Here is a 19,015-nt window from a genome sequence, read left to right as displayed (position 1 = left end):
TCCTGTTCCCATGTCATTGAGTCATTTATGGCACAGAAGGAGGCCAATCAGTCCATTCAGCCTGTGCCAGCTCTGCAGATTTATCCAATCAGTCCCAGTCCTTCACTCTATCCCCATAGCCCTGCAGGTTTATTTCCTTCAAGTGCCCATTCAGTTTCCTTTTGAAATCATTGATTGTCTGTGCTTCCACCATCCTCGTAGGCAGCCAGTTCCAGGTCATTAACATTTGCTGCATAAGAAAGTTCTTCCTCACATCCCCCTACATCCTTTGCCCAAAACCTTAAATCTGTGTCCCCTATTCCCTGTTTAAGCTAATGGGAACAGCTTTTGTTTGTCTACCCTATTGAAACATGTCATCTTGTACACCTCTATCAAATCTCCCCTCAATCTCCTTTGCTCTAAGGCGGACACGCCAGCTTCTCCAACCTAACCTTGTAACAAAAAGCCCTCATCCCTGGAATCATTCTGGTAAATCTCTGTACCCTGCCAAGGACCCTCACATCCTTCCTAAAGTTTGGTGACCAGAACTGGATGCAATACCCCAGTTGGGGCCCAACCAGACCTTTATAAAGGTTCAGCATAACCTCCCTGCTTTTGTACTCAATGCCTCTATTTATGAAGCCCAAGATTGCATTTGCTTTGCTAACCACTTTCAAAGATCTATGCACATGCACCCCCAGGTCCCTCTGTCCCTGCATACTCTTTAGAACTGTACCATTTAGTCTATATGGCCTCTCCTCATCCCTTCTGCCAAAATGGATCAACCTCACACTTCTCTGAATTAAATTCCATTTGCCACTTGTCAGCCCATTCTGTTGTGTCCTGTTGCAGTCGATTTGCATCAAATCACTGTTCGCCACTCCTCCAAGTTTGGTACCATAGGCAAATTTTGAAATGTTACTCAGAATTTCAATATCCAAGTCATTTATGTTTTTTTTTACAAAAAGTGGTTCTAGTACTGACTCTTGAAGAACACTATAGTTGACCATCTTCCAGATTGAAAAATAACCATTTATACCACGACTCACTGTTTTCTGTCCTTAAGCCAATTTTTTATCCAAGCGGACACTGACACTCCTATTCCATGAGCCTCAATTTTGTTAATCAGCCTTTTATGTGGTACTTGTCAAATGCTTTCATAAAATCTAAATAGACAACCTCCATTGCATTCCCTACAATAGCCATTGCGTATGTATGTCAATCTTGGCAGAACCTCAGTGCCTTCAATCTGTATGTCCATGATCTCAGCTCAGTGCACTTAGTCTGCATGTCCATGGTCACAGAAGGACAAATTTTGTACAATTTTGCACATTTTATTGGTAAAACAGTTTTATAAATAGAATTTACAACTTAACCCATTTGACATGTTACCTTAGGAGCTACATTTTTACATGAGTAATTTAACTTCATATTATGCATTCAAAATAAAAATAATCTTCGAGAATTCTGTTTCTAAATCCAAATTATATTCATTGTTTAAATTTGGATTGAATGAATGAGATGTACAAGTCACAAAAAGTTTTGGATAACAGTACCATTTAGATAATTTTTGCTGCAACTGTCAATCGATGACACCAGGCATTCAAGCATTGGGAGTCAGTGCAGAGCCACGAAATTAATCCTCAGAGGGTACAGAGTTTCAGTGGTGAAAGGAAAACTTAGGACTGACATCAGGAAGATCTCCTTCACACAATGTCTACATTCCATGTGGTCAGTGTTCTCAGGGTAACTCCTGGTGCTCCTCCTCTAGGAAATTAGATGTTGTTGCACAATGTGAATGGGAATTCACAGAAGATGTCATGGGACTGCAGCAAGAGGAGGCAGGAGAAGCCCCGGATGGAGGAGTACCACTTTAAACTGGAGGAGAGGGATCGAACACTGCTAGTTTAAATTATGGTGGTGGGTGGGGGGGCTGAGAAAAATGCCAACTTTAATAAACCGTGATAGGAAAGGGTGAAAAGAGTGCCCGCGTGAACTGCTGGGAAATTTGATTAAAGGGAGTGAGAATACCTCTAAACTGTGGGAAAGCTGGAGGGAGGAAATGTCCCTGTGCAAAGGGGAGGGTAGTGTCTGTTCAAGTAGCTTTTGGAGAAATATGGTCTTGATGTGTAGAAAAAACACAAATGTTTTCCTACTTTTTAAAAAAAGATTAAACTACTTAATCGTGAAATATAAAACAGTTTAAAATTAACCAGAATGCAGCAATTTTAGTGCAAAAATTAAAAATGTTCCAACAGAGCATACCAGGATACCTTTGCAATTGATTCTGCTAGGTGTTGCGAAGGGAATGCTGTGGCAGCAGGTGGAAGGAGTTTGTACAATTCTAAATTTGCTGCCTGCACCCCTGACCGGAATTATGCCCACGGCCAATATGTTTGGGTTCAAATCCAAAATTAGTATTTGGCAATTTGAAACATTATTCCCTCCCAGTAATGGATAATAATTAGTAACCTGTTGCTAATACAAGAGCTTTTAAAATGGCAAATAGAAAACAGCTTTTAATAAAACTGAGTAAATGCACCTGTCTTAAAATGCAATGTCTATGTTCACTAGATTCCAAAATGAATACAGGGTAATGGTAGCATAGTGGTTGTGTTACTGTACTAATAAATTGGAGGAGCTGTTACTCAGACTAGTCAATAAATAGCCTGACAGAGTCATACTCACAGAATTATGCTTTACAGCCAACATCCTACAATCAACTCCTCCATCACCATCCCTGGCTATGTCCTGTCCCATCAGTAACACAGATCCACCAGAGGTGGCAGCACAGTGCTATTCCATTGGGAAGAAGTGACCCTGGGAGTCCTCAACATTGACTCTGGATCCCATGAAATCTCATGGCATCAGGTCAAACATGGGCAAGGAAAATTCCTGCTGATTACCACCTACCACCATCCCTCAGCTGATGAATCAATACTCCTCCATAGTGAACACCACCTGGTAGAAGTACTGAGGGTAGCAAAGGCACAGAATGTACTCTGGGTGGGAGACTTCAATGCCCATCACCAAGAATGGCTTGGTAGCACCACTACTGATCAAGCTGGTTAAGTCCTGAAGGACACTGCGACTAGACTGGCCTGCGGCAGGTGGTGAGAAGACCAACAAGAGGGAAAAACCTACTTCACCTCATCCTCACTGATGAGGATATAGAAGCCAGATTCATCTGTCCATGACTGTATTAGTAGGAGTAATCACCACACAGTCCTTGTGAAGACAAAGTCCCATCTTCACACTGAGGACACCCTTCATTGTGTTGTGTGACACTACCACTGTGCTAAATGGGATAGATTCAGAACTGATTAGCAGCTCAAAACTGGGCATCCATGAGGCGCTGTAGACTATCAGCAGCAGAATTGTATTCCACCACAATCTGCAACCTGGCATATCCCTTATTATACCATTGCCATCAAGCCAGTCAAATAACCCTGATTCAATGAGGAGTGCAGGAAAGCACGCCAGGAGCAGGACCAGGCATACCTAAAAATGAGATGTCAACCTAGTGAAGCTACAATACAGGACTACATGCATGCTGAACAGCGGAAGCAGCATGCTATACAGAGCTAAGTGATCCCACAACCAACAGATCAGATCAAAGTTCTCCAGTCCTGCCACATCCAGTCATGAATGGCGGTGGACAATTAAACAACAAATAGGAGTAGCCTCCACAAACATCCCCATCCTCAGTGATGCTGGAGCCCAGAATGTGAGTGCAAAAGACAAGGCTGAAATGCTTGCAACCATATTCAGCTAGAAGTGCTGAGTGGATGATCCATCTTGGCCTCCTCCTGAGGTCCTCACCATTATAGAAACCAGTCTTTAGCCAAGCTGATTCAAGAAGCGTCTGAAGGCATACAGGATGCAGCAAAGGCTTTGGGCCCTGACAACATTCCAACAAGCAATTAAGAAGGCTAATGGTATGTTAGCCTTTATCGCAAAAGGATTTGAGTACAGGAGTAGTGAAGTCTTGCTTCAATTGTATAGAACCTTGGTTAGACCACACCTGGAGTAGTGTGTGCAGTTTTGGTCCCCTTATCTTAGGAAGGATATTATTGCCATAGAGGGAGTGCAACAAAGGTTCACCAGACTTGTTCCCGGGATGGTGGGACTGTCCTATGAAGAGAGATTGGGGAAACTGGGCCTGTATCCTCTAGGGTTTTGAAGAATGAGTGGTAATCTAACTGAAACTTACAAAATACTTAAAGGGATAGACAGGGTAGATGAAGCTAAGATGTTTCCCCTGGTTGGGGAGTCTAGAACCAGGGGACACAATTTCAAAATAAGGGGGAAGCCACTTAGGACAGAGATGAGGAGAAATTTCTTTACTCAGAGGGTTGTGAATCTTTGGAATTTTCTACCCCAGAGGGCTGTGGAAGCTTAGTCATTGAGTATGTTTAAAGCAGAGATTGACAGATTTCTAAATACAAATGACATAAGGGGATATGAGGATAGTGTGGGAAAAAGGCATTGACGTGGAAGATCAGTCGTGATCGTATTGAATGGTGGAGCAGGCTCGATGAGCTGGATGGCCTACTCCTGCTCCTATGTTCCTAACTGTAGACTTGTTCTTCAGAAGTAGCTACACCTCCAGCCAAGCTGTTCCAGTACAGCTACAACACTGGTATCTACCCAACAAAGTGGAAAATTGCCCAGGTATACCCTATTTACAGAAGGCAGGACAGGTCCAATCCAGCCAATTATCGCCCATCAGTCTACTCGCAATTGTCAAAGTAACAGAAGGTGTTATTGACAGTGCTATCAAGTGGCACTTACTCACCAATACCTAATCACTGGTACTCAGTTTGGTTTCCACCAGGAACACTGGGTTCCAGATCTTATTAAAGCCTTGGTCCAAACATGGTCAAAATAGCTGAATTCCAGAGGTGAAGTGAGAGTAACTGCCCTTTACATCAAGGCACCATTTGACTGAGTGTGGCATCAAGGAGCCACCAGTAGGAAAACTCTTCATTGGCTAGCATGATACCTAGCACAAAAGAAGATAGTTATGGTTGTTGCAGGAAATCATCTCAGCCCTTCAGGAGTCCCTCAGGGCATTGTCCGAGGCCCAACCATCTGTAGCTGCTTCATCAATGATGTTCCCTCCATAATAAGAAGATATTCACTGATGATTGCACAAGATTCAGTTCCACTGATATACATGATACTGAGTCAGTCCGTGCCCACATGCAACAAGACCTGAACAACATTCAGGCTTGGGCTGAGTGGCAAATAACATTCATGCCATGCAAGTGCCAGGCAATGGCCAACTTCAACAAGAGAAAGTCTAACCACCTGCCACTTACATTCAATGGCATTATCATCGTCGGATCCCCCAACATCAACATCCTGGGGTTTACAATTGACCAGAAACTTAATTGGGCCAGCGATATAAATACTGTGGGTACAAGAGCAGGTCAGAGGCTGGGCATTCTGCAATGAGCAGGTCACCTGACTCCACAAAGCCTTTCTACCAAGGCACAAGTCAGTATTGTGATGGAATACTCTCCACTTGCCTGGATCAGTGAAGCTCCAATAACACTCAAGAAGTTCCAAACCATCCAGGACAAAGCAGCCTATTTGTTTGGCACCCCATCCATCAACTTAAAGCATTGGCTGCTTCCACCATCAGCATTTCATGTCTGCAGTGTGTACCGTCTATAAGATGTACTGCAACAACTCACCAAGGCTTCTTTGGCAGCACCTTCCAAATACACGACCTCCACTACCTGGAAGGATAAGGGCAACAGGCACATGGGAATGCCACCAACTCCAAGTCAAATATATCCTAACTTTAAAATATATCACCGATCCCCCACTGTCGCTGGGTCAAAATCCTGGAACTCTGTCCCTAACAGCACTGTGGGAGGAACTTCACCTGGTGGACTGCAGCCATTCAAGCCGGTGGCTCACCACGACCTTCTCACAGGCAATAAATCTTACCTTGCCAGTGGCATCCACTTCCCATGAATGAATAAGTTTAAAAAATGCTACAAATACAGCAAATAAAGTGCCACAAATTCAAAATCTCTGGGGTGAGGGAGGGTCATTCCCCTAGAAAACTAATCTTGTGCCTCAAACAATGCATTCCTTTTCAAGCATTCATTAGTTAATGTTTGTTTAACTCGAATATGAGTGAAGGAATTATGGGCATATCCACAGCTCGCTAGCCTTGTGTCCTGCCTCATATTCAGTGTTATTACTTGTTTTCCAATCACTTATATTCAGAGCTCTTTTTTTGAGTTCTCAGCAATTTTGAATCCATTGGTCTGTTTTTGCTAACTTGCTAGATTGACATAGATGAAAAAATGATCAACACGTGGAAAGGACGTTTGGGTGTATACCAGAGGAATATTTGGAGCCTTCTTCGATGAATGAATTAAGGTGGACTGAATGGCCTTCCTCATCTATATCTGTTTTGTGGTATTGTGAAACCCATCATCTGAAATGTAAATGAGTATTGGAAGAGTGGTAGATACTCCAGTAGGGTAAATATATAAAGCACATATTAATTCTGAAAGATGTCATATTGAAAGAAACAATATGTCATTGTGCTGGGCTGGCATAACCAGTCTACATTTCTGAATGTACTTGGGAGGCTGTGGTTCCAAGTGCACAAATCCCTGGGACTCAACAACCCTTCAAGTATGCCACTCACTTATTGATTCAGACCTAGGCAACTGGCAGCTGATAATGTTGTGGGCAGCTGCATCAGATATCGATTACTCAAAGAACTGACAGTATATTTTTCTTAAAATGTATTTGTCTCAAAAGAGGAATAAGTTATTCCCAATTTTCCATATTTGAAAAGTTAAGTATGTGTTGAAAGCAAGAGGCAATCCATATTCATATTGCTGTATTCATTTTAGAATAAATGAATTCCTGACTATCTGCTATTTATGACTCACTGTACAACTCCCCTCAGTCTGATGTTTTCCAAAATACATTAACATGAAGTGGCTGCTATACTTGTTAGAGAAGAAATTTACAAATTAGGCTCCTAAGCTCAGTGCAATTTTTGATGAAAACATTAAAGATTAGTGCAAAAAATATTTTAAGATGCCATACATAAACACAGAATATCTACATTAACATATATATATATATATATATATATACACACACACACACAGTTAAATGAAGAGAAACATTTAAAACATCTACATACCATTAGGCTTACTTGGTTTCAGCCTGATGGAATAAGTATGACAACTTGCATTTGAACTGATGTACTGTAGACCATAAGTTATGTACTCTCACACCCATAGAACCAGTTCAGTTAGGGGTTCATGCATTTCCACACCGTGCTACATGCACTCCAGAAAGGCAAAGTTTTGGCATACTATTCTGTACTAGAAGGGAATAGCCCATGCTATCATATATACCTGCAACTTTTAAATGAAGAAAGAGTGGTACATCAAATACTTGTTCCTACTTTAATTGCTCTCTTTTCTCCAAATGCCAACAGTTATTATAACTTTCATTAAACCCTACAGTTGATTGCAGTAAACATTTATAGTGCTCTGCGGGTAGTTAAATTTATGTAATATCAAGGGGAAAAAAAGTCCCTAGTTTGGCACAATTGCACTCAGTGTGGCCAAAAAGGATAAAAGTGAAAAAAAAATCATACTAGTGCAGTCAGAGCTGGAGAGATAGTACAGTGTTGGGACTGAGTAGGCACTGCCACTGGCACCTTTAAAAATCCAACTACTCAAGGTCAGGTCACTGAATTAGTTAGCCAGTCATTTTATATAGGCCTGGTAAACACAAGGGGTGAAGATCATCCAAACAGTACAAATTTTAGCATGGAAGCTCATTAACATAACTCCTTCTTTGCAAGGAAGCAGACGCTGGCTGGCATTGCAGGCCCCCACTTATCCTGGTTTTTTTCATTCCTGCCATAAAGGATGGCTCATAGCAACTAAGTGGTACACCGGAATTTCAATCCATGCTCACCAACGGTGAGGCTCGGTGATACAAGAGGATTCTCAATTCTCAGGCTTATGTGCTTAAATGGCAAAGACCCGATATCCCAGATTTAAAGTGCATGGGGAGCAAGTAACAGAGTAGGATTAGATTAGGTGGCTCATGTGGAGAAAACACTGGTGCAGATTTAATGGGTCGAATGGCTTGATTCTATGTATAAGATTCCATGATGCACTGTGGACATCTTGTGTGTGAAGGGCAGTGAAGAAGTTCACCAAAAAAAAACTTTAAACTAAGTGCAGGTTATACTACTCTGGATAACAAGCAGTGGAATAAAACTGCACGTCACTCCGGCTGAGTCATAGAGTTATACAGCACAGAAACAGGCCCTTCAGCCCATTGTGTCCATGCTAGGCATCAAGCACTTATCTATTGTAATCCCATTTTCCAGCACTTGGCCCATAGCCTCGTATGCTATGGCATTTCAAGTGCTCATCTAAATACTTCTTAAATGTTGTGAGGGTTCCTGCCTCGATCACCCCTTCAGGTAGTGTGTTCCAGATTCCAACCAGCCTCTGGGTGAAAAATATTTTCCTCAAATCCCCTCTAAACCGCTTGCCCCTTACCTTAAATCTGTGCCCCTGGTTATTGACAACTCCGCTAAGGGAAAAATTTTCTTCCTATCTACCTTATCTCTGCCCCTCAAAATTTAGTATACCTCAATCAGGTCCCCCCTTAGCCTTCTCTGCTCTAAGGAAAACAACCCTAGCCTATCCAGTCTCTCTTCATAGCTGAAATGCTCCAGCCCAGATAAATAAAATTGTAAATTGCACATCACCTCAAATCGATTGGCTCCACCATCAAATCTTGGTGGCCTGCTCTGTGTTTCTTTGTAAAACACAGTCACAGTGGTGTCTTGATACTTTTGTGGAATTAGCTCTGATGACGTCGCATACAGCGCACCATTTCCCATACAATGTTGTCAAGAGTTCAGTGTCCCCCATGACACCTCCTGCCAGCAAAAATAAAAGTCTAAAGTAGAATAACACCTGCCCTATCTTCAAGCACCACCACAAAGGTTCATATGCATTTTGTATAGTGGAGCAATGTTTGCCAGTTTATACCATTGCTATAGCTGAATCTTCGTTGCTGCTTTCTTGGCTCAGCCCAACTCGGCGAATGGAATCATGATATTTCTTCCTGCCCAGTTCAATAATACAATGTATTTCTTCAGCAATATCTTCACGATCACTCTTCTTCATTGCCTGAATTAGCTGACTGATGCACCCTGGTTCATTCATGCTGCGGTGCGCCCAGGTAAAGAGCATCTCCAGGATTTGCTTGTCCAGGTTGTCACTAAAGAAAGTGAATTAATGTTTTGAAAAGACAAGAGCTGGTTTAAATAACATTTCTTTTATAGGCAATATCCAAGAAGGATAACATTTTGCTTTCACTGGACTTAAACTAAACATTGCCCACATGCTTGGTTCTCCACTCTTCTGCGTTCCCCATATCAGCTACTGATGGAGTTTAAGGCTAGAAAAAGAATAGCAAACACTTCTGTGATCCTCCTGGCACAGCTGGTTCAGAGCAGCATGGGCAGGTGGAGCTAGGTAACCACTGGATTGAGGAGACTAGAGCGGATGAAACATAAAGAAATTAAGAAGCATTACATCCTCAAAAATACCTAACAATTATTTAATATATGTAAACTTAGATTGCTCGCCTGCCAATTTTAGCAAAGAAAAGGTGAGAAAGGAGGTAAAAGCTAATTGTAGCAAATCGAGAAAAATATCTGTCCTGATTTCAAAAGATGACATTATTTACAAAAATAACGACCACAAAATTAGTTTTGAGGGCTCAAAGTAAAAGCAATAATTTCAAAAAGGCCATAGCAAGTTTGAAAAATGTTTGCTTATCAATACAATAATTTATATGGTGCTGGACAAAAGTATTTACAGTGCGCTAAATGCATGTATCCCTAGAGCTATTCAAGCTTCAGATTGTGAGGCTTAGGCCTAACAAAGTTCTCATTCTGTACCAAATCTCACCCGAGTTGGAAGGTGCTGGTTTCAAGGTCCACTAAACATCTTGAACATGCCAACTAGATTTGATAGTGCCCTGTGGTACAGAGATGGTGCCAAATTGCCAACAGCATCAAACAGGCTATTAAACGGAGGTTCCATTTGGTTCAGGTGAACATTAAGATTCCCATTATACTATTCAAAGTAGAGGAGGGAGTTCCCCTGGTGCTCCAGCCAAAATTCCTCCCTCAACTACACCACTGAGCAAAATCAACTGGTCTTTCATCTAACTGCTGTTTGTAGGATGCTACTGTGCCTATTGGCTGCCACGATTAGCTATAAAACAGTCAGTGGACTTCCATGCAACCAAATGCAAACAAAGTGCTTGGAGAGATACTGTACAAATGCAACACTTGCATTTTTTGTACCAGTTGTTAATCATATTTTAAAAATTAAAATGTCTTGTAATGACAAGGAATTGCATTTGCATAACTTCAAATGTAGAAAACATCCACATCAGAGGTGTGAGGAGGGGATGGTTGGGTGTGATCAAATGCTTGGTCAAAGAGGTGGATTTAAGCAAGGTTTTTAAGGAGAGGGAAATGAAGAGCTTTTCAGAGGAATACTTGAAAGCATAAGTCTAGGCAAGAGGGGGACAGTTGACAATGATGGGGTAAATGGAGGGGAGGATGCACAAGTGGCTCAAGACAGAATAATGAAGAGTTCTGGAGTGGCAAGAGGTGGGGTGAGGCATGTTGTAGTGCAGGAGGAGGTTACAGAGATTAGATTAGATTAGAGATACAGCACTGAAACAGGCCCTTCGGCCCACCGAGTCTGTGCCGAACATCAACCACCCATTTATACTAATCCTACACTAATCCCATATTCCTACCAAACATCTCCACCTGTCCCTATATTTCCCTACCACCTACCTATACTAGTGACGATTTATAATGGCCAATTTACCTATCAACCTGCAAGTCTTTTGGCTTGGGGGAGGAAACCGGAGCACCCGGAGAAAACCCACGCAGACACAGGGAGAACTTGCAAACTCCACACAGGCAGTACCCGGAATCGAACCCGGGTCACTGGAGCTGTGAGGCTGCGGTGCTAACCACTGCGCGCGGTAAAGGGATTTAAATGCAAGGGGTTCAGGGGTCAATGTAGATCAGTGAAGGAAGAGTCGATATGTGAGCAGGACTTAGAGCAAGATTGGATAAAGGCAGCAATGTTTTCGATGAACAGACGCTGGAAGATGGGAGACCGACGAGGACAGAATTGGCGCAAACAAATCTGGAGATGAGGAAGGATAAGATTTCAGTGGCTGAAGGGCTGTGGTAGGGGCAGAAGAAGGCAGTGTTACAGAGGTGGAACTGGGCAGTTTTTGTGATTGGGTGGTTATGAGATTAGAAGCTGAATCAGGATGAAACAGGATGCCAAAGTTGTGGATGGGCTAGTTCAAACGGTGACACTGCCTGTGGGGGAAAATAGAGACAGTGGAAAGGGATGGAGTTCGTGGCAGAGGCCAAAACTGATGGCTTCAGCCTTTCTGAGCTTTAAGTGGAATAAGTCAAGGCTCATCCACGAGTGGATGACGGGCAAGCAGTGGAGAGGCTCAGAGAGATGGAGAAGGAGCGTCAATAGCATACAACTGAAAAACTGACCCCACATCACCAAGCAACTGCAGCACCCTAAACATTAGTCCATCTTTGATCATCCTGATCTATACAGCTCGGCTACCTACCATCTTAACCAGATAAATGAGAAGGAAGGCCTACTCCTGCTCCAAATTCATATGTTCGTATGTATGAAATAATCTGATGTATTTCTAATGAAAAATGATATTAACTAAAGCTATTGATGAAGTATACATTTTGTACTACATCATGTGATATATATTTTCCAGCTGCATACTGTTCTAGTAAGTCCTCAGACTGCTGCACTTTGCGCCTTAAACAAAATGAACCAACATTTTGCTTATCAGAGTGAATGTTTTGACTGATGACATAGGTGAAATTGATGATATCCACTATCCCATGGGCCTCTCTGAGTTAACTACTGAGCATTGAATTATCACTCACACAAGAGATTTTAGGGATTGCTTTGTCACCCAAGATGCAGGCAGATAGATGGGTGAACGCTAGAAGGGGCAGGCAGTCAGTGCAGCAATCCCCTGTGGCTATCCCCCTCTCTAACAAGTATACCGTTTTGGATACAGTTGGGGGGGATGGCCTATCAGGGGAAAACAGCAGCAGCCAGAGCAGTGGCACCACGGCTGGCACTGTTGTTCAGGAGGGAGGGACAAAGTGCAGAAGAGCAATAGTTATAGGGGACTCTATAGTCAGGGGCACAGATAGGCGCTTCTGTGGACGTGAAAGAGACTCCAGGATGGTATGTTGCCTCCCTGGTGCCAGGGTCAAGGATGTCTCTGAACGGACAGGGGGCATTCTGAAGGGGGAACGTGCCAGAGGTTGTGGTACACATCGGTACCAATGACATAGGCAGGAAGAGTGATGAGGTCCTGTAGGGGGAGTTTAGGGAGTTAGGTAATAAGTGAAAAAACAGGACCTCTAGGGTTGTAATCTCTGGATTACTCCCTGTGCCACGTGCCAGTGAGGCTAGAAATAGGAAGATAATGCAGCTAAACACGTGGCTGAGCAGCTGGTGCAGAAGGGAGGGTTTCAGATATCTGGACCATTGGGCTCTCTTCAGGGACAGATGGGACCTGAACAAGAAGGACGGGTTGCATCTAAACTGGAGGGGCACTAATATCCTGGCTGCAAGGTTTGCTAGCGTCACTCGGGAGGGTTTAAACTAGTGTGGCAGGGGGGTGGGAACCAGAGCAGTAGGACAGCTAGTGAAATAAATGAGGAGGACATAGTAAATAAGGCCAGTAGGACTAAGAGGAAGAGCAGGCAGGGAGATGTTGTTGAGCACAGCGGGACTGGTGTTAGAGCTTGGATTAGTACTTGGAAATATGATGTTGTTGCTCTTACAGAGACTTGGCTGAGGGAAAGGCAGGATTGGCAGCTAAATGTTCCAGGCTTTAGAAGCTTCAGGCGGGATAGAGGGGGATGTAAATGGGGTGGGGGAGTCGCATTACTGGTTAAGGAGAATATCACAGCTGTACTGCGGGAGGACACCTCAGAGGGGTCATGCAGCGAGGCAATATGGGTGGAGCTCAGGAATAGGAAGGGTGCAGTCATGATGTTGGGGGTTTACTACAGGCCTCCCAACAGCCAGCGGGAGGTAGAGGAGCAGATATGTAGACAGATTTTGGAAAGATATAAAGGTAACAGGGTTGTAGTGGTGGATGATTTTAACTTCCCCTATATTGACTGGGACTCACTTAGTGCTAGGGGCTTGGATGGGACAGAATTTGTGAGGAGCATCCAGGAGGGCTTCTTGAAACAGTATGTAGACAGTCCAACTAGGGATGGGGCCATTCTGAACCTGGTATTGGGGAATGAGCCCGGCCAGGTGGTCGAAGTTTCAGTGGGGGAGCATTTCGGGAGCAGTGACCATAATTCCATAAGTTTTAAGGTACTTGTGGATAAGGATAAGAGTAGTCCTCGGGTGAAGGTGCTAAATTGGGGGAAGGCTAATTATAACAATATTAGGCAGGAACTGAAGAATTTAGATTGGGGGCGGCTGTTAGAGGGTAAATCAACATCTGACATGTGGGAGTCTTTCAAACGTCAGCTGATTAGAATCCAGGACCAGCATGTTCCTGTGAGGAAGACAGACAAGTTTAGCAAGTTTCGGGAAGCTTGGATAATGCGGGATATTGTGAGCCTCGTCAAAAAGAAAAAGGAAGCATTTGTAAGGACTAGAAGGCTAGGAACAGATGAAGCACTTGAGGAATATAAAGACAGCAGGAAGGAACTTAAGCAAGGAGTCAGGAGGGCTAAAAGGGGTCATGAAAAGTCATTGGCAAACAGGATTAAGGAAAATCCCAAGGCTTTTTATATGTATAGAAAGAGCAAGAGGGTAACCAGGGAAAGGGTTGGCCCACTCAAGGACAGAGATGGGAATCTATGCGTGGAGCCAGAGGAAATGGGCGAGGTGCTAAATGAGTACTTTGCATCAGTATTCACCAAACAGAAGGACTTGGAGGATGATGAGCCCAGGGAAGGGAGTGCAGATAGTCTCAGACATCTCATTATCAAAAAGGAGGAGGTGTTGGGTGTCTTGCAAAGCATTAAGGTAGATAAGGCCCCAGGGCCTGATGGGATCTACCCTAGAATACCGAGGGAGGCAAGGGAGGAAATTGCTGGGGCCTTGACAGAAATCATTGCATCCTCATTGGCTACAGGTGAGGTCCCAGAGGACTGCAGAATAGCCAATGTTGTTCCTTTGTTTAAGAAGGGTGGCAAGGATAATCCAGGAAATTATAGGCCGGTGAGCCTCACGTTAGTGGTAGGGAAACTATTAAAGAGGATTATTCGGGACAGGATTTACTCCCATTTGGAAACAAATGAACTTATTAGCGAGAGACAGCATGGTTTTGTGAAGGGGAGGTCGTGTCTTACTAATTTGATTGAGTTTTTTGAAGAAGTGACAAAGATGATTGATGAAGGAAGGGCAGTGGATGTTATCTATATGGACTTCAGTAAAGCCTTTGACAAGGTCCCTCATGGCAGACTGATACTAAAGGTGAAGTCACATGGGATCAGAGGGGAGCTGGCAAGATGGATACGGGCGGCACAGTGGCGCAGTGGTTAGCACCGCAGCCTCACAGCTCCAGGGACCCGGGTTCGATTCCGGGTACTGCCTGTGTGGAGTTTGCAAGTTCTCCCTGTGTCTGCGTGGGTTTTCTCCGGGTGCTCCGGTTTCCTCCCACAAGCCAAAAGACTTGCAGGTTGATAGGTAAATTGGCCATTATATAAATTGCCCCTAGTATAGGTAGGTGGTAGGGAAATATAGGGACAGGTGGGGATGTTTGGTAGGAATGTAGGATTAGTATAAATGGGTGGTCGATGTTCGGCACAGACTCGGTGGGCCGAAGGGCCTGTTTCAGTGCTGTATCTCTAAAAAAAAAAAGAACTGGCTCGGTCATAGAAGACAGAGGGTAGCAGTGGAAGGGTGCTTTTCTGAATGGAGGGATGTGACTAGTGGTGTTCCGCAGGGATCAGTGCTGGGACCTTTGCTGTTTGTAGTATATATAAATGATTTGGAGGAAAATGTAGCTGGTCTGATTAGTAAGTTTGCGGACGACACAAAGATTGGTGGAGTTGCGGATAATGATGAGGATTGTCAGAGGATACAGCAAGATATAGATCGGTTGGAGACTTGGGCGGAGAAATGACAGATGGACTTTAATCCGGACAAATGTGAGGTAATGCATTTTGGAAGGTCTAATGCAGGTGGGAGGTATACAGTAAATGGCAGAACCCTTAGGAGTATTGACAGGCAGAGAGATCTGGGCGTACAGGTCCACAGGTCACTGAAAGTGGCAACGCAGGTGGATAAGGTAGTCAAGAAGGCATACGGCATGCTTGCCTTCATCGGTCGGGGCATAGAGTATAAAAATTGGCAAGTCATGTTGCAGCTGTACAGAACTTTAGTTAGGCCACACTTAGAATACTGCGTGCAATTCTGGTCGCCACACTACCAGAAGGACATGGAGGCTTTGGAGAGGGTACAGAGGAGGTTTACCAGGATGTTGCCTGGTCTGGAGGGCATTAGCTATGAGGAGAGGTTGGAAAAACTTGGATTGTTTTCACTGGAACGACAGAGGTGGAGGGGCAACATAATAGAGGTTTACAAAGTTATGAGTGGCGTGGACAGAGTGAAGCTTTTTCCCAGGGCGGAAGAGTCAGTTACTAGGGGACATAGGTTTAAGGTGCGAGGGGAAAAGTTTAGAGGGGATGTGCGAGGCACATTTTTTTTTACACAGAGGGTGGTGAGTGCCTGGAACTTGCTGCCAGGGGAGGTGGTGGAAGCAGATACGATCGTGACGTTTAAGAGACATCTTGACAAACACATGAATAGGAAGGGAATAGAGGGATACGGTCCCCGGAAGTGCAGAAGGTTTTAGTTTAGGTAGGCATCAAGATCGGCGCAGGCTTGGAGGGCCGAATGGCCTGTTCCTGTGCTGTACTGTTCTGTTCTGTGTTCTTTGTTCTTGGTCACAGCTGCTACTGGTTAATGATCAGTCTCTCGAAAACTAAGATTACCAACCTGTCCTACCCAATCTGCATGCTCCACCAATAATTACCATTGAACAGCCCAAATTGAAGGGGTCAAAACTTTCCCAGCCGGGGCATCATCACCACTCAGATATTATTGACCCAGAGGTTATTAGCTGGATCAAAAAATCTAATGCATCCTCTACGTATCTCAGGAAGCCTGCGTTTAATCAACACAGTATAAAGATGCATGCTAAGGTCAAAGTTTACCAAGAAGTCATTACATCCACCCCACTGCACAGCTGCTAGTCTTGAACCTGCTGCAGAAAGCATGTCAAAAACACAGGAGGCTGCAATCTGTCCACCACCCTGAATATCAAAGCACCCAACATCAAGGTTCTGCATGGGTGAGTATCACTGGGATTAAGGCAAAGCTAATAAAGCTGGAGTAATGCTGGATCAGCCATGTGGTGACAGTGAATGATCCAGTAGAGCTGCACCTTTATCTGTTGTACTTAAGGGAAAACATAAGTTTGGCATCCAACGCAAATGGTTCACGGTCAAGCTCAAACAAAACATGAGCAACTGTGCTATGCCAATGACTTACTCGGAATGCGCTACACATACCGGGCAGGTTGGCATGCAGCCATTTGCAAAAGGGTGGTAGACATCAAAAGGCAACAGTTAGTAGTTGTGCATCAGAACAAGAAAGGAATATAAGAATACAGGAAATAGGAACAAGAGTTGGCCATTTGGCCCCTTGAGCCTGCTTTGCTATTCAATAAGATCATGGCTGATCTGATATAAAAACAAGAAATGCTGGAAATACTCAGCAGGTCTGGCAGCATTTGTGGAGAGCAAAGCAGATTTAACGTTTCAGGTCAGTGACCCTTCATCGGAACTGGCAAATGTTAGAAATGTAATAGGTTTTAAGCAAATAAAGCAGGGGTGGGGCAAGAGATAACAAAAGGCAAGGTGTTGATAGGACAGAGGGTCACAGAGAATAACTGATCAGGAGGTCATGGAGCAAAGACAAACGGTATATTAATGGTGTGTTGAAAGACAAAGCATTAGTGCAGAGAGGGTGTTAATTGACAGAAAAATCATCAGCCCTGGCCCAAAGCACAAACATGAAAAAAAAGTGGGTAGGCACACAGTATAAAAATGATGTAACAAACTAAAATAAAATAAGCAAATAAAAGTAATAAGAAAAAGAAAAAATAACTAAAAATAAAAAGGGGTGCCCGTCATGCTCTGAAATTATTGAACTCAATGTTCAGTCCAGCAGGCTGTAGTGTGCCTAATCGGTAAATGAGATACTATTCCTCGAGCTTGCACTGATGTTCACTGGAACACTGCAGCAATCCCAGGACAGAGATGTGAGCATGAGAGCAGGGGGGCTGATCTGATTGTGCCCTTAACTCCACTTTCTTGACATCCTCCCATAACCCTTCACTCCCTTGTAGATCAAAAATCTGTCTAACTCAGCCTTGAATATATTCAATGACCCAGCCTGGAGTCCAAAACTGTACACAGTACTCTAGGTGAGGCCTCACCAATGCCCTGTACAGTTATAGCAAGACTTCCCTACTTTTATACTCTAATCCCCTTGCAATAAATGCCAACATTCCATTTGCCTTCCTAATTAATTGCTGTACCTGCATGCTAACTTTTTATGATTCATGTACAAGGACACCCAGATCCCTCTGAACTGCAGCATTCTGCAGTCTCTCTCCATTTAAATAATATTCTGTTTTTCTATTCCTCCTGCCAGAGTGGACACCCTCACATTTTTCCACATAATATTCCATCTGCCAAATTTTTGCCTAGTCACTTACCTATCTATATCTCTTGGCAGACACTTTGAGGGGAATTTTATGCTCTCCCCCGTGGCGGGTTTGGAGGCGGGGAGAGTATATAATTGACCGGGATGTGGTGGTGGGGGAGAATACTGCCACTTTCCTGCTTCCACCCAAATTAAGTCCAGGGCAGGGAGGCCTGTGATCGGCCTTCCACCGCACCCCCCCCACCCCCGCCACACCAATTGAGGCCCTTAAGTGGGCAATTCAGGGGAGGTCCCTTGTAAAATGTCACAGTGCCTGAACGAGAGACCTGACATCGGGAAGGGGGAACCCGCTGAGATCCACTCCCTGCTCTTGCTCCCGACCCCGTTACACACCCCTCCCCCATGACCCCACCCCCCTGAGACTTACCTGGGTCCGGGGCCTCGGGCGAGTGCTCCAATGGCAGCAGCCACCGCTTCCACAGTGGTGCTGCTCAGTAAAGAATTGCCGTCCTGTGACTGGCTGGCAGCAGTCAGGTCTTCTGTCACAGGGATCCTGAATCCCAGGGAAGGCCCACCTCTATCCACTTAAGAGCTTAAGTGGCATTTGATCCGGCGGGACATCCCCAGAGGAGGCGAAACAGGGCTCTCGCTGGCGCATTTGCCAGTGGTTAAGACCCCTATTGCCGAATAAAATGCTAGCCTTTGTGTCGTCCTCACAACTTGCTTTCCTACCTATCTTTATATCGTCTGCAAATTTGGCCACAATACACTAGAACCCTTAATCCAAGTCATTGATATAGATCGTAAATAATTGAAGCCCCAGCATTGGTCCCTGTGGCACTCCAATAGTTACAGTTTGCCAATCTGAAAATGACCCATTTATCTCTCTGTTTCCTGTTAGTTAACCAATCCTCTATCTATGCTAATAATTACCCCCAACACCATCAGCTCTTATCTTGTGTGGTAACCTTTCATGTGGCACCTTACTGAATGCCTTTTGGAAATCCAAATACACTATATCTACTGGTTCACCTTTATACACCCGGTTTGTTTCATCCTCAAAGAACTCTAATAAATTTGTCAAACATGATTTCCCTTTGCTGATTGTACTATGATTTTCTAAATGTCCTGCTACTACTTCCTTAATAATG

At 44.0% G+C, this 19,015-nt stretch overlaps 1 protein-coding gene across 5 annotated transcripts in view; it reads right to left on the bottom strand.

The window, feature by feature from the left end:
* Positions 1-1,359: 1,359 nt before the first annotated feature.
* pidd1 (p53-induced death domain protein 1) overlaps positions 1,360-19,015 on the bottom strand; it is a 127,425-nt gene continuing 109,769 nt past the window's right edge. For all 5 annotated transcript variants that reach the window (XM_068046028.1, XM_068046026.1, XM_068046025.1 and 2 more), the window contains one exon: positions 1,360-9,279. In XM_068046028.1, the coding sequence (XP_067902129.1) occupies positions 9,042-9,279 (238 nt within the window). In that variant the 3' untranslated portion in view covers positions 1,360-9,041. The remainder of the gene's footprint in view (positions 9,280-19,015) is intronic.

The sequence above is a fragment of the Heterodontus francisci genome, chromosome 14, assembly GCF_036365525.1.
Source record: "Heterodontus francisci isolate sHetFra1 chromosome 14, sHetFra1.hap1, whole genome shotgun sequence".
NCBI lineage: Eukaryota > Metazoa > Chordata > Chondrichthyes > Heterodontiformes > Heterodontidae > Heterodontus > Heterodontus francisci.
The sequence above is the reverse complement of the archived record's forward strand: the minus strand, read 5'-3'. Positions and strand labels throughout refer to the sequence as shown.